Below are 14,622 nucleotides of genomic sequence, written 5' to 3' on the forward strand. Positions count from 1 at the left end.
GGAGGTGCGGTAGTCTCGAAATAGTTCACGCATACACTTTCCACGCGAACCGAGGTTCACGCACACCCCCCCCGTGCTTTCGGGGGAGGTGCGGTAGTCCCGAAATAGTTCACGCATACACTTTCCACGCGAAACAAGGTGCCACATGGGTTCATGGCGCGTTTTACAAGCTCGTTTAAGTAGAGGTGGTATTAAACAAGATAAGTTAGTCAATCATCTGTGTGAATATTTGTGGCGATATACAATAAACGAGCTCGTAAAGCACGCCACGAACCCGTTACAACAAAATAGCTGCTATATTTTTCAAACTTTTTTTGTTAATAACTTTTTAATAAAGAACGACCGCCGGCTAAAACCTTCTGAAGGTCACTCAGGAGGGTGACCTTGACAACATATGTCAAGGTCAAGGTCATTGGCGAGTGAGGTCTTTTTGTAAATAATTACCAAATTTATTAACTTTTAAGATATTTATCTGTTTTTTCTTTAAATAAGACATTCTGAATTTTATGTATATATTATATACTGGGTGTCTCAAAAGTCTCGGAACGATTAAATATCTTGAAAAATATGGAAAAACGTTTTAGACAAAAGTTGTAGGGTTTACAAAGATCTATTTACTGACCTTATCAGTTTAACTCTAGGTGGCGTCATTAAGGTCAAATCAGGGTCACTTTAAATTTTTTAAATTGGATCTCCTATTTTTTATTGCGTATTATTGTCGATTCCTTGTCGAGACGTTTTCAAAGGACTATAATAAAGCTATTTTTCGTTAAGAATTTCTACTAAAATATTTTAAATTTTGTCACAATATTTTTAATATAAAATACGAAATATCCCGTATAGTACTCATTTTTCGATGACTTTATCTTGATACTTTTATACGTAGAATAATGAAAGAAATTGATTATTGTAAAAAAAGCAAAAAAAATTATTTTAAAAATTTGATTGCATTTTGTGAACGCATTTAATTTTACAAAATTGCAAATATAAACGTTAATATAATTATTCGATTCCTTTTATTATCTTACGTATAAAAATATCAAAGTAAACTCATCGAAAAGTGAGTATTTTACGAGATATTTCATATTTTATATTAAAAATAATCTGACAAAATTTAAGTATTTCAGGAAATTCTTTACGAAAGAGAACTCCATTATAGTATTTTGAAAACGTTTCGACAAGGGTTACAAGAACATGTAATAAAAAATAGGAGGTCCAATTTAAAAAATTCAAAGTGACCCTGACTTGATCTTAACGACGCTACTTGTGGTCAAACTGATAAGGTCAGTAAATAGATCTTTTGAAACCCTACAACTTTTATCTAAAACGTTTTTCTGTATCTTCCATATTTTTCGAGATATTTGACCATTCCGGGACTTTTGGGACACCGTGTTTATAATGCGATATATAAAATTGATATTAACAATTAAAACAAACATATTTCACTTTAGAAAGTCAGTTTTGAAAAACGTTGTTTTTTTTATCTGGATATTGAGATATTTAATGATGAATATCCCGATTATAAATTAATGATAAAATTGATCTTTTTTTTTTCAAAAGTTAAAATGGAATTAGAGACTTTCGAGCAAAAATCTGATTTTTGAACTCTTTAATATCTGGTTTAGTTCAAAGAATTAAATTGACTTCATCATTTTAATATTTTCTTTTCATAATTTACAGAAAGCGTTCTCATTGAAAATTATTTGATATGTTTAAATTATTACAACTGCGCATACAATAACACTATTAAGAAAAATGCACGAGAACAAAAATAATCGTTTCTCTTCGTGGTTTTAGGGCGCCGAATATAATCCATTTACCAAGTTGCTATATCACGTTACAATTATGAGAAATTTGCTCATATTTTAGCGCCTACAAAAACTACGGGAAACGATTACCCTCGAAAATTCATTCTTTGTTAAATAGTGTAATCAATCATTTTTTACAATATATATCCAATCATTAGTGAGTTATGCTTGCTGATAATTGTTTAAATATTGTTACTATATTCGATATAAAATACAGCAATCAAACTCTTGCCTGAAAGTCTCTAGGACCATTCGGCTCTTTTTCGTAATGAATAAATTTCTCAGGTAATCATATCTGTGTCGAAAACAGATTTTACAAAGTATCTACTACAAATTTCGTCGACAGAATGCCAGTAGAAATAGAACAGAATGTACTAATAGAATGTACTAATGGAATGATGACAAATCGACTGCCGAAACCGAATAGAATGTACCCCATTTTATTATCATTTAAATAATAGATACATTATATTTAAATAATTACGGAATCACAAATTTCGCTTGGTTTCTACTGGCAATCTGTTGACAGAACATAAGTTTGATACCGATCTGTCGCTCAAAACTATTGGCAAACTGCTAGTACACTGCTAGCACTGCTAATACCCGTATCATACTAGCGATTGGCGATTACGTTTACGTTTGCGTCTACGTCTTTTGACCAATCAGAACGAAAATCGCGAATTGCAATTGCTAGCAGCTACTTTCTGATTGGGCAAGAGACGTAAACGCAAACGTAGACGCAATCGCCAATCGCTAGTATGACACGGGCATAACACGCTACACACACGTGCTCACTGAACTTGCACAATTCTTATAAATATATCGCCCTATTTTTTATCATTGCAACGAAATTTTACCGAGTAACTATTTATATATTGTAGCGTTGGTCATTTTAGGAAGAAGCTTAAGTACATTTTGGCCTGAGATCAGATGACTAGCATTTTCGATTGTTATTGGCGCCACTGTGACGAACACGTAAACGGTCTTGGCGACGAAGTCGCTTGCCTTTTATTTGGCGCGCTTTATTGTTTCTTTCCAGACGGGCTTTCTTCAGGTTCTGAGTCGTGCGCTTCTTTAACACCTGCAAAGACAGAAGGGCAAATATTCAAAAGTATTCAAGAAATGTGAGAATTTACAAACAAAAAGAAATAAAGAATCAAAAGATTCTATGACTTGAACGCTTGAATATTTAATGACAATGGTTTAAATCTAAAAAATTTAGAGACTTTTCTAATTTGGGAAGAAATTAGTCATATAGTTACTGAGAATATAAAAACATGATGGATTTATAATAATAATAAACTTTTGTAATAGTTTGTTTTTTCGGTATATTTGAGATATTATCAATATTTGTTCTCTTGTCTAACACTTCAGAATTTGGAAAATTCGTACCTCTTGAGCTCGTTCCTGAGCAGAACGAAGTTGATTTCCAATTCTAACTCGGTTATTATTGCTATCAGATGCAGGTAGTTTGTCACTGTGGATGGCTTGCAATTCTGCAACAACTCTGCGTGAGAGTTCATCAATGTTACTTCGATCTGAACTGCTATCTAAAGATGTGGACATGGTGCACAACGTGGACGTGGAGGACGAGAGATCAGCTGGCGATGCCGCAGGGATTTCTTCGAGAACGTCAGCGTTACATAAAACAGTAACTTTCTTTTGGCTTTTTGTCCATCCATCCGGTGAGGGGGGCGGAGTATCTGGTGTGACAGGGGGAGATGTCATCGTCCCTGATACGACGGAATAGACGGACATGCTAGGATGTTCTATTAGCAAATTTTCCATGGGTGAGGTTGCCACTTTTACGGGTCCTTCCTGCGTGAACACTGCGGGTGGCATTTCATACCACGGCTCCTCCAGCGTACCCTCAACTGAAACGAAAGGAAAGTGAGCGCGACGACATAATCTGAAATAATCAAAATATAATCTGTGTATCTGAAATGATACAAAATATTAAAAAAAAGGTGCTAAAGAAAGGCAATAGAAATTCAAGAATAATACTTAAAAAAATAATTAAAAGGAAGAAAAAGAAGACAATTAATATATTAAAGTTATGTATTAAAAAAAAAACATTTTAAAGATTGAGACGTGTAATATGTGTACTGCCGTAGCTAAAAGAATAATAATTTCTAAAAGATATCACTCAATTAATACAATCTAGAACTTACAATTATCATCGCGTATAAAAATTAGTAAATGTTTATCATCTAGCTATAAGTATTATATAATAATAGTGTGTGTGTGTATGTGCGTGCGCGCGCGTGTGCGTGTGCGTGTGTGTGTGTGTGTAAAATGGCGGCCAGCTATATTTAAGGACACACCAGTTTGCCAATATTATTACTCTATAGTCATTTATATTATATGGTTCAATAATAATGCGAAAAATCACGTAAATTTTAATAAAAAATAATTATTTTAGTGTAAAACAAACGTTATCCGACCTGTGCGCATTATTGGATAACTTTGTGCGTCAATAAAAAAATCAGCGTTCGTCGTACGAAAAAAGGGCTTTTTTTTCAAATTTTGTCCACAACAAGATGCATACAATAAAATTCGTCTCAAATAAATTCTAAGGCCTGAAAACAGCGGAAAAACTAAGACTATTCTGAAATATCAAAATGTTTTGCTTACATAGCTACAAACTAAAGAAAAAGGGTCTAAAAAATCGGTTGCATCATGAAAAGTATTCTTTGTAGTTCTCAGATGATGTGTGATTTTTGGGGAATTTTTGATTCCATTTTAAATGACGGAAAAAAATCACCGGCGCAATAAAAAGAAAAAAAACGATAAAATTGAGGGTTTTCGGGATCCGAGTCTCGGACTTTGACAGCGCGTGCAAGCTAAACGCCTGACTTGACGATAAATGTTGTTTAGATTTTAGATCATTATTGTAGATAATTTTACGCTCTACAAAAAAGGTACGTATAGTTAGTTACCCTATTTTGCTTAATTTTCGAGATATTTAAGAAAAAATAAAAAAATCGTGTTTTTTGTTGATAATATTGTCAATAACTTTTTATTGCGCGTTAATTTTGCGAAGCAAAATAAATCCCACTTATAACACTTCAAATCAAAGCGATTCATGGTGGTTGCAACCTGGGAAGATTAATTGGAAGGTTTGATGTCTAATATGACTGGCCTACGAGATGCGCTGCATTAATTGATTGCATGCCAGGTCGCCTCGATGCAGTCATAGCCGCAAAAGGTCGTGCTACTAAATATTAATGATTTCTATCTCCTTTAAAACTTCAGTTATTATGTGTAAAATGTAGTTATTTTTGTGTTCGGATTACATTTCACAAATAATTAGATATGTATTAATTTATAATAAAATTAAAGTCGTTGGACTTAACTGACTAAATTCAATATTCATTGTGTGCTCTTTCTATACAAGAAGTTGTTATTCAAGAAATGTTTATCTATTTGCAATAAAATTGAATAATTTGTATGCAACAGATATGTCCTTAATTAACTGGCTGCCACTGATGTATGTTTATACTTGATATATTACTAACATAAAAATCTCTTGTGTAATCGTCATTTAATAGATTCCGTTTGCACTAAAAGTTACAGAAATTATTCTGAATATCGTCACATTAAGTGTCTCACCCTGTATATTAAAATGAACAAAATCTCTAGAGGGATTTTCTAAATTAACAATAGAGGCGGTTTAATGATGCATGTGTTTCCATGTTAAAGATACAATCATGATTATCTACTTGAATTCTTATCCAATTAAAATTTAATTAATAAATTTAATTTATATTAAATTATAATATATAATATTTAATTTATTAAATTATATTTAAAGTTTAGTCGTATTATAGAGTCTCTTTTCTTGCCCCACCTATGTTTCTCTTTCTCATACATAGTTAAAAATAAATTACTAAAAACAACGATAAATTATGTACCAGTTCGGTCAATGAGGATCCATTCATCGTCCTCGACTTCCACTTGCCTGAATCTCCGCATGATCCCCCGAGTTCGAGGATCTTCTTCAAGCGAATCTTGCGTGCCAGAATAGTTACTTCCGAACAAGTAACCGACAAAGTTGCCCAACATTTTGTTATCGTGTTCAATGTCTGTGACATATATAGAAAAAAACTAGATAAATAAATTTTAAAATTAGAGATTTAATACCGAAATATTTAATACCGAGATTAGCAATTCTATAGCGATATACGCATATATTGTATGTATACACACGCACACACACACACACGCGCGCGCGCACGCACATGCACACGCACACACACACACCGCGGGGTGTTTTTAAATATCCATTTTAAATGTCCTAGGCGAATATCTCGAAAAATATGGAAGATACGGAAAAATGTTTCAGACAAAAGTTGCATGGTTTGATAAAGGCCACATGATGAAAATATGGACTTGACCTTCAGTGATCTTTTCAAGGCCAGGTCAATGTGATCAAATGTTTTCTTAAATGTAACTCCCCATTTTTTATTGCATACTCTTGTAGCTCTTGTTGAGACGTTTTCAAAACACTATAATGAAGCTCTTTCATTAAGAATTTCATGATATAGTACTCGATAAATTAAGTTTCCCTTAGCTGCGGCGTATATACCGGAGTTACCCTTTACCCTATATATGTATCCTACAGAAAAAATTAAATTATTGTTTTATACAAATAACTGTCACAAATATACGATAGCAAATAGACGATTGTGATCTCATGGTTTGGGTCGCAATAGGATATAATAAACTGATATTGCATTTATAAGACGCCAAATAAAAAATTTGTTCTTTTAAAAGAATACTATTACAATGCATAAAATTGTAAGAGAATTGTTTCTGAAAAAAGGTATATCTTAGAACGATTGAAAAAATGCAGGAACGATTGCAGAAAGTATCTGCATTACCAACGCTTTCGGATCGCAGTCGTCGCAGTTCGGGAGAGCAGCTGTCCCAAAAAAAGAGAGCATGTGTTTCGAATCGTGAACGCGAAACCCACTCGCGTCAGCGCCAGCAACCGCCCCAAAATTCTTTCCGTGCAGGTTCGAGTCCACTTGAGCACGTAAACATGGAATTTATTTCCGAAAGCTGCGCCCTCCGTGCGAAAAAAGGACTCTCGTACGGAGAAAACTGGGTTCCGTCTTTCGGAAAGAGACATTAAGCCGTTGGTCCAAAGAGTTAAGTGAGAGGAAAAAGGTAGTGATGAATGAGAATTGTAACCCTAAGGGGATTGATTAAAAACTTACATTTTACTCTATCAACAACAAATTAGAAGAATTTTGGCACTGGTTTCAAGAAAATCGATCCATTAATAAAAAATTATCTATTAATAAAAAATTAAACTTATCCTCCAAAAATTAAATTCTATTATATTCTTTAGTTATTTCTACCCCTATTTCATATATAATTCTTTAAGAAGCGCGGGCAAAAAATCTATTCCCCTCTCCCCAAACTCACCCATTAATTAGAAGCACCAACAGAACCCTATAAAACCCCCAATTTTTAACCCCATAGTAGCCATCCCCATAAAATTAGTAATCTTTTGGTACCAGTTTCATAAAAAATTTAGGCACCGGTTTCAAAAAAATCGATCCATTAATAAAAAATTATCTATTAATGAAAAATTAAATTTTATTATATCCTTTAGTTCTTTCTACTCCTATTTCACATATAATTCTTTAAGATTCGGTCAATTATTCCTGAAAAATTGGAAAAATTTCGGTACCGGCTTCCAAAAAGATCGGTAACGAAAAATTATACGCTTTATAGCACTCCCCGGAAAATTCTATCCCTGTTTCATATACTTTTGGTAAAAATTTGGTCCACTAACGAATGAGTAGTTCGCGGTCATACAGACAGACAGACAGACAGAAGACGGTACTTATATATTTATATATATAGATACAATAAAATTGATTTCAATAAATTAAGATATTAATTGTATTGAATTAATTATTTAATTTATTGTTCAATTATTATTGAATAATTAATAACATCTGAAGTTCTTGTATAGTTTCAACAAAACTTAATAAAATTTAGAAACAAATTTGTATGTTTTTATAAATATTTTCTTCAAATTTAAATAAATTTTGATAAAATATTCTTAAAAAAACATACAATTTTATTAAAATTATCCCGAAATTATGTTAAAATTATGTTGAAATTTTGCTGAAATTATACTGAAATTTCGTTGAAATTAGGCTAAAATTTCACTAAGAAGTGTTCCAAAACGTGGAACAATTTCAGAAAATTTTTAGTAAAATTTCAACAAATTTTTCAGCGAAATTTTTCCACTAGGGATATTTATAATTATAAAATACAAAGTTATCAATTTGCTATCTTTTTATCTTGAATTGTATACCTATACCACATGATTTTCTAAAAATTGTATTTTTAGAGTGACTTTGACTAAATTCCGATTAACTTATTTAATCGACAATCAATTCAACCGACAAAATTGCAGTTTATACTAGTATAATTTCTAGTTTTATAATTCATTATCTCTATAATCTAATTTTTCTTTTCATGTGTCAAACAACAAAAAATTAATAGTTCTATATTAATATTAGTTCAATATTAATAAAAGACTACTGATATTATTTGATAAATTAATCGCTAATTAAATTAATTAGAGTTTGATCATCAAGCTTTCTAGAAAATTTGGAGTACTAAAATTAATTAAACAGTAAGAGATATATGTATAATAGGAATCGAGATAGGAATAAACATTAAAAAACTGCAATCAAATCTTACTATTTTTAACGCCGTACTCTAAATCTCTATATTTTTAATATTTGCGAGAATGTGTTAATCTTTTACTTCACTCTATTATCACATGATTGAACGACTACGTGAAATAAAAAAGCAAATGAAAAACAAAACATACCACATGCGTATCTTTCATAATTTAATCTGTAAATAGTGTAGCGCAGCGCAACGACAAAATTGCAGTCTCATTATATGCATAGGGAAGACCGGGGCTAAACCGTCAATTTTTTTTCGGTGCCGATTTTTAACAACAAAATAAATAATTTTAGTTAAATGTGGTATACCACTGTAAAGAGTGAACCTTTAGCTACAAAATTTATATAGAAAATGTTTATCTACGTCGCTTTGTTTAACCGGTATAGAGCAAAAACGACAACGGTGGAAAAATTGAAATCTCAAAAATGCCGGGGTTTAACCGTCACACTGCATTTTCAATACATATACGTACATCTGATCCTGAAAAATGATAGGATACATTTTAACAATTGTTTTTAAAAAAATATATATAAAAATTTATTTAAAATTTTTATGCGAAACATTATTAAAAAATAGTTACGAGGGTTCCGCTTTCCGCAGAAGTCACTCGCCCGACTTGTTTCACTCCTCGACGTCCGATGACTCTATTCGGTGTCTGAACGGTTGTAATTCCCGTCTCATCCATATTCCATATGCAGTGAGCCTGGAAATGCCCGGAAATACCTTGGAAATGCACCCAGACTGCTTACTGACGGATTAGCCCCAAACACAAGTTTCAGGTTTGATCGCCCACAAAATATTAGACATCAACGATAATGAAAAAACTACACTGGATTCGTGTTCAGCATGCATTACTCTTTATAATCACGTATCTCGAGATTTGGAGAGCAAATATTATTGCAGATATTACAAAATTTCCACGCGCAGAAAATGTAACTTTCACCTTCCGAAAACACGTTTGCCCTCGTAAAAATCATAACACGGCAGGTAACCTGCCGAAACTCCGTTGGTCACATGGGTACCATAAGCAGCGTTTACAATGTTAATAACGAGTTCGCACAATATACAGATTTCGAGATATTTGATTTGACGGTTCAACCCCGTTGACGTTTTAGTCCCGGTCTCCCCTATACTCTCATTATAATAAATGAATATATTATCAGAATAAAAATTGATAAATCTGAATGATGATGAATCAGAATAAAAATAATCTACAATCAAATTCAAGGGAAACGCCGTTAAACAGTCAGGACTGGATCTTAGTTGCCTAATATTATTTGAGTAAATAATATTATTAGGCAACCAAGATCCAATCCTGACCGTTTAACGGTGTTTCCCTTGAATTTGATTGTATATCATACGATCGTATTTAATTTACTTTTTGAAAAATGATTATTCTTCTACTAAGTGTCAACTCTACGATTTTTTACACATCAAGTTCCAATAATTCTGAGCATAGTTCTAAGATTCTTTTACATAGTTCTTGATACTTTTTTGGAAGAATTTCGCGGTTTTTAATTAAAAAAAAAAACATACTTTCAATATCAAAGATATTTTAAAAATAACAGAAACATATGCGCAAATTCTGTTCTTACAGAAACGTTACAAATTGATTTATTAAAAGTCATGCGATATAGCCAATCGATTTGCAACTTTTCTGTAAGAACAGAATTTGCGCATGTTTCTCTTGCGAGTGAATTCAAGAATCCAGCCCCTGAACTCGTGATTTTTAAAATGCTTCGTAAACGTGTATTAATTTAAAAAAATCAATATGTCGAAAATTATAGTAGCTAGGGCTGTGCGGTTTCCACTTTTGTGATTCAGAACTTTAATTTTTTACCAGAACTTATTATTTTTAAAATATATTTGATATTAAAAATACGTTTTTTTTTAACTAAAAACCGCGGAACTTTTTCAATCAAGTATTAGAACCTCTGTAACTATTCAAAAGACCGTTAGAAATATGCTCAAAACTATTAAAACTCGACGTGTAAAAAATCATAAATAATAGTTAGCACTCTCATTTTTCAAAATCACTCTGTTTCCATTATCATAATGACCTGAACCATTTCTAAAAAAATAGACTATTTCTAAATATTTCCCTTTACACAGCCAGCCCCAATGAATGACCTTGACCTTGACATATGTTGTCAAGGACATGACTCTGAGTAACTCCTCCTTATAACTTAATCGTCGCTCATTGTTTATTTAAAAGTTATGAACAAAAAAAGTTTAAAAAATATACGAATTTGTGTCAATTCTAAAGGAAGTAATTTGTTAATATGTGTGCTGATGTGTGCGAAGACAGTACACATGTAAGTGGGGGAGGAGCTATCGCCTGGGTGAGTGGGGGTGGACCTCGTGGAAAATTAAAAACCCGAACCGTACAATGATAGACCTTGTTTCGCCCTGTAAGCAGAGGTAGGGGTAGATCGAAGCGTAAGTCATCTCACTCCATCCCGGCCTGCATATAGGGCAAAACAAAGTCTATTATTGTATAGTTTTCAACTTCCTACGCGAACCGAGCTTCACTCCCACCCACCCCTGCCTATGGGGAAGGGGGGTAGCCCTTCCCTCATCTATATATGTACTGTCTATGCACACATATCAGCAAATTACTTCCAAACTTGTAAATTTCTCAAACTTTTTGTTCACTTTAAATAAGCAATGGCCGACGATTAAGTTATAACGAAAAGTTACTCAAGGTTATGTCCCTGACAACATATGTCAAGGTCAAGGTCATCGGAGCTGGCTGTGTAAAGAAAAATATTTACCATTTAAATAAGTTTTGTCCACCTGTTAAATATTTAAATATCAAACAAATCATTTAATTTACTTACAATTAGAGTTGACTTATCACTTTATCAAATGATATTATTCAACGATTCTCATCCCTTGATTGAAGTACACGGTCACTACTTACACTATTTAATCCCGATTCAAATCATATTCTTAGATACTAATGCCCTTTTTCACCAACGTCGTTTAATTTGAACTTTAGTTCAATTCACTCTTTGTCTTTTTCTAACAGTCTCTCTTAGGGCTAAAGCACAGTCGTAATCGAGGACGTAAGTAATAACGCACAAGCTTTGGCGTATCCTGATCTGTCAGGTCGAGGACTACGACCGTGGTACATCGCTACGCCATGTTATGTGCTTTGGCCCTTAAGCGGGGAGCACACACTTCTGCACAACGCATAATGCGTAAGCATAAGAAAATTGATTGGTCTATTTCCTTACGCACATGTGTATGGACCAATCAATTTTCTTATGCTTACGCATTGTGCGATGTGCAGAAGTGTGTGTCCGGGCCCTTAGAAACAGACAAAGAGTGAATTAAACTAAGGTTCAAGTTAAACGACGTTGGTGAAACGGGCATTAGACTTCTCGATTCTAAAATGGATTCTTGGATTCCTGCACTTTGACTTGGCTCAACTCCACTCTGCTTCTGTTCTTCTCTCTCTTTTTCTTTCTCTTTCTCGCACGCGCGCGCGTTTATATACACATACCTACACGACACGACACGACACGACACGACACGACACGACACACACACGCACACGCACACGCACAGACACACACATAAATACACACACTTTTATATATTGTTGTATAATCTTGACGCATTTTCGTAGGCGGTTGAGTGAGGCGATCACGACGACCTTGATCTCGAATATGCTTCTGTCTGGCTAAAAGTGCAGAGAGATCTCTCTCAGTGAGTAGTTTTCCTGGCGATAATCACGCGCCAACTGTATAACTATAAGTATCTTAATTGACAAATACATATACCTATGTCTTTCTTTTCTAATCCTAGTCTCTTTCTATTCGAGTAAAGGCCGTGGCACATAGAAAAACTTAAGCAGTAAAACTCAAGCAGTAAGCAAATCAGCCAATCACAGTCAAGAACTTAAGACACGGCCCTAAGCGGTAGCAAATCCATATCGTTGATTTCTGACTGCTTAAGTTTTGCTGCTTAAGTTTTTCTATGTGCCAAGGCCCTAACACAAATCCTCATAGTTCCTTCAGATTTAACTCCTTAAAGCTTGCATGCTTGCATTGCGTGATTTGTAATGCACAAACATTGCTGGCCAAACGTTTAAGACCAATCATTGAAAATGTCTACTATGAAATAAAATTAAACTTTATTATATAATTTAACATATTTTTATTATTTTAATCATTGTTTTACAATAAAGTAAAATTAAAAAAAATTATAATAAAATGTTTGAAGGTTCTACAAAAAATATTTTTTACGAGTTAAAAAGAGTATTACAACTCCATTTAAAAAAAAAAGTCGTAGTCCATTTTCTTGAAATTAAACAATGCTATGTTAACTATACTAAATATAATGTCTGTTTACTGTCAAACTAAAAAAAGATATTGAGTAAGCATCAATCGGGATTTTAGTGTTTCACTGGAATATTTTTAAATTGTATATGTGGTCTCAAACTTTTGGCCGGCAATGTATAACTTATTGTGATATATTTACGCAAATGACATTTTTAATTTATACAATTAGTGTTTCGATTTTTTAACTTCGACATAGATAATGTAAAAATAACTTCGATCGAGGAAAATTCTCTGGGAGAAGACTCTTTTAGTCAGAGAAAAGCAAATTCAAGATCAAGGTCGTGATCTTCTCACTCACTTGCCTATGAAAGCGCATCGAGATTATAAGTTTCTTTTAGAAAAATATTAGAAACAAAGTTTTATTCTAGCAATGTAAACAATATAGGCAATATAAACGTTATTATTGTTCACAATATGAACATGATCATTGGAAATGTTATTATCTAAATATATTTGGCAATTTGTTTCATAGTTTACAAGTATAGTGTAAAATAAATGTACACTATACTCATTTTATTTCGTTTAGTTTATTAAAAAACTCTTCTTTTTTTTTTTTTATTTGGAAAACATTAATAATTCGACTTTAAAGATATATATAAAAAAATAATTATTACAACAAAATAGAATTACTTCAAATATTAAAATGTCATAAATTTTTAACAATTTGTATTAATTAATAGCTTTATTGTTATTTTAATTATTACTTTTTAAGGTAAGCATGCACAGTATGATTATTTTTAGATCAATTGCGAACAAGTTCAAGAGCAGAAATAACATTCATGATATAGTAATATGTTCAAAGATGAACTAAAGCCCGTATCAGACTACGGATTGGGGATTGAAATTGGATTGAAATTTAATCAATCAGAATAGAGAAAACTGATCTCAAGTTTAGTGAACTTTGCTTTGATTGGTCAAATTTCAACCAAATCTCAATCCCAATCCGTAGTCTAATATGAGCTTTAGAAAACATGAAAATACACAGATGAAGAAGTGCAAAAAGTTAAAAAAATGTAAATTAGGTAAAATAGATTCAAATAAATTTAAATGTAAATATATAAGCTTGCAGAATCCACGATCAAACGCAAACAGTGACAGTTCTAAAATCCCTTATATATCACGGCATTACATATCGCATTTCCTAAACGATCGTAATTACTGACTTTTATGACAACCACGTTTGTGTGGCTGTCAGAGACGACAGAATTACAAATTGCATAATTTATCTTTGCCATGACATCATCCTGGCTTATTCCACAATTGGCTGAATGACTTACATCATTCTGGGCTCGGAATTATTACTCGACTAGCAATGCTAGAATTAAAATGTACCCGATCTCCCTCGTTTTTCGAGGCCCTGTATTTATGTACCTCATGTGTGTTGCAAACGTTCAATTAAAGCAAGACTCAACCACTCGACAAGTAAATTGTGTAATAAAAACATGAAATAAAATGTAATCGATGAATTTACAACTCGCTTTCTTATCTTAATCATCTTTGTTGCTTCCATCGTACTGATCCCCTTCTAACTAGTTTGCTTTTCCTTTTTTCCGAGACTTTTATATATTACGAAAAATTCTTCAGCAAAAACACGACGGATAGGGTAATAAAGTTATAAAAAGTTCGACTTGTAGCAAACTCAACTTGGTATTTCTAAATCAAAGTTGTCTTAGTTTAAAGATTTTGGTTTTTTTTTTATTTTTTTTATTATTATTATTATTATTATTATTATTATTATTATTATT

At 32.6% G+C, this 14,622-nt stretch overlaps 1 protein-coding gene across 1 annotated transcript; it reads right to left on the reverse strand.

Annotated features, from left to right (window-relative positions):
• Positions 1 to 972: 972 nt before the first annotated feature.
• Positions 973 to 11,713, reverse strand: LOC112458178. Its single transcript, XM_025021635.1, has 4 exons — positions 11,369 to 11,713; positions 5,723 to 5,893; positions 3,201 to 3,682; positions 973 to 2,889 (listed from the first exon to the last, which is right to left on the reverse strand). Exons 2-4 carry the CDS (start codon positions 5,871 to 5,873, stop codon positions 2,743 to 2,745), a joined length of 780 nt encoding a protein of 259 aa, XP_024877403.1. The 5' UTR covers positions 5,874 to 5,893; positions 11,369 to 11,713; the 3' UTR covers positions 973 to 2,742.
• Between the last annotated feature and the right edge of the window lie 2,909 nt (positions 11,714 to 14,622).

The sequence above is a fragment of the Temnothorax curvispinosus genome, unplaced genomic scaffold (genome assembly GCF_003070985.1).
Source record: "Temnothorax curvispinosus isolate PA1 unplaced genomic scaffold, ASM307098v1 QBEX01008764.1, whole genome shotgun sequence".
Taxonomy (NCBI): Eukaryota; Metazoa; Arthropoda; class Insecta; order Hymenoptera; family Formicidae; genus Temnothorax; species Temnothorax curvispinosus.

What these genes read in the sequence shown, in the direction of transcription:
- LOC112458178 (XM_025021635.1), bottom strand. Translation starts at nt 5,873, where the DNA reads ATGTTGGGCAACTTTGTCGGTTACTTGTTCGGAAGTAACTATTCTGGC. An exon ending in GATCCTCATTGACCGAACTG is followed by an intron (nt 3,683 to 5,722) that starts GTACATAATTTA and finishes CTTTCGTTTCAG; the next exon opens with TTGAGGGTACGCTGGAGGAG. An exon ending in CTCAGGAACGAGCTCAAGAG is followed by an intron (nt 2,890 to 3,200) that starts GTACGAATTTTC and finishes CTGTCTTTGCAG; the next exon opens with GTGTTAAAGAAGCGCACGAC.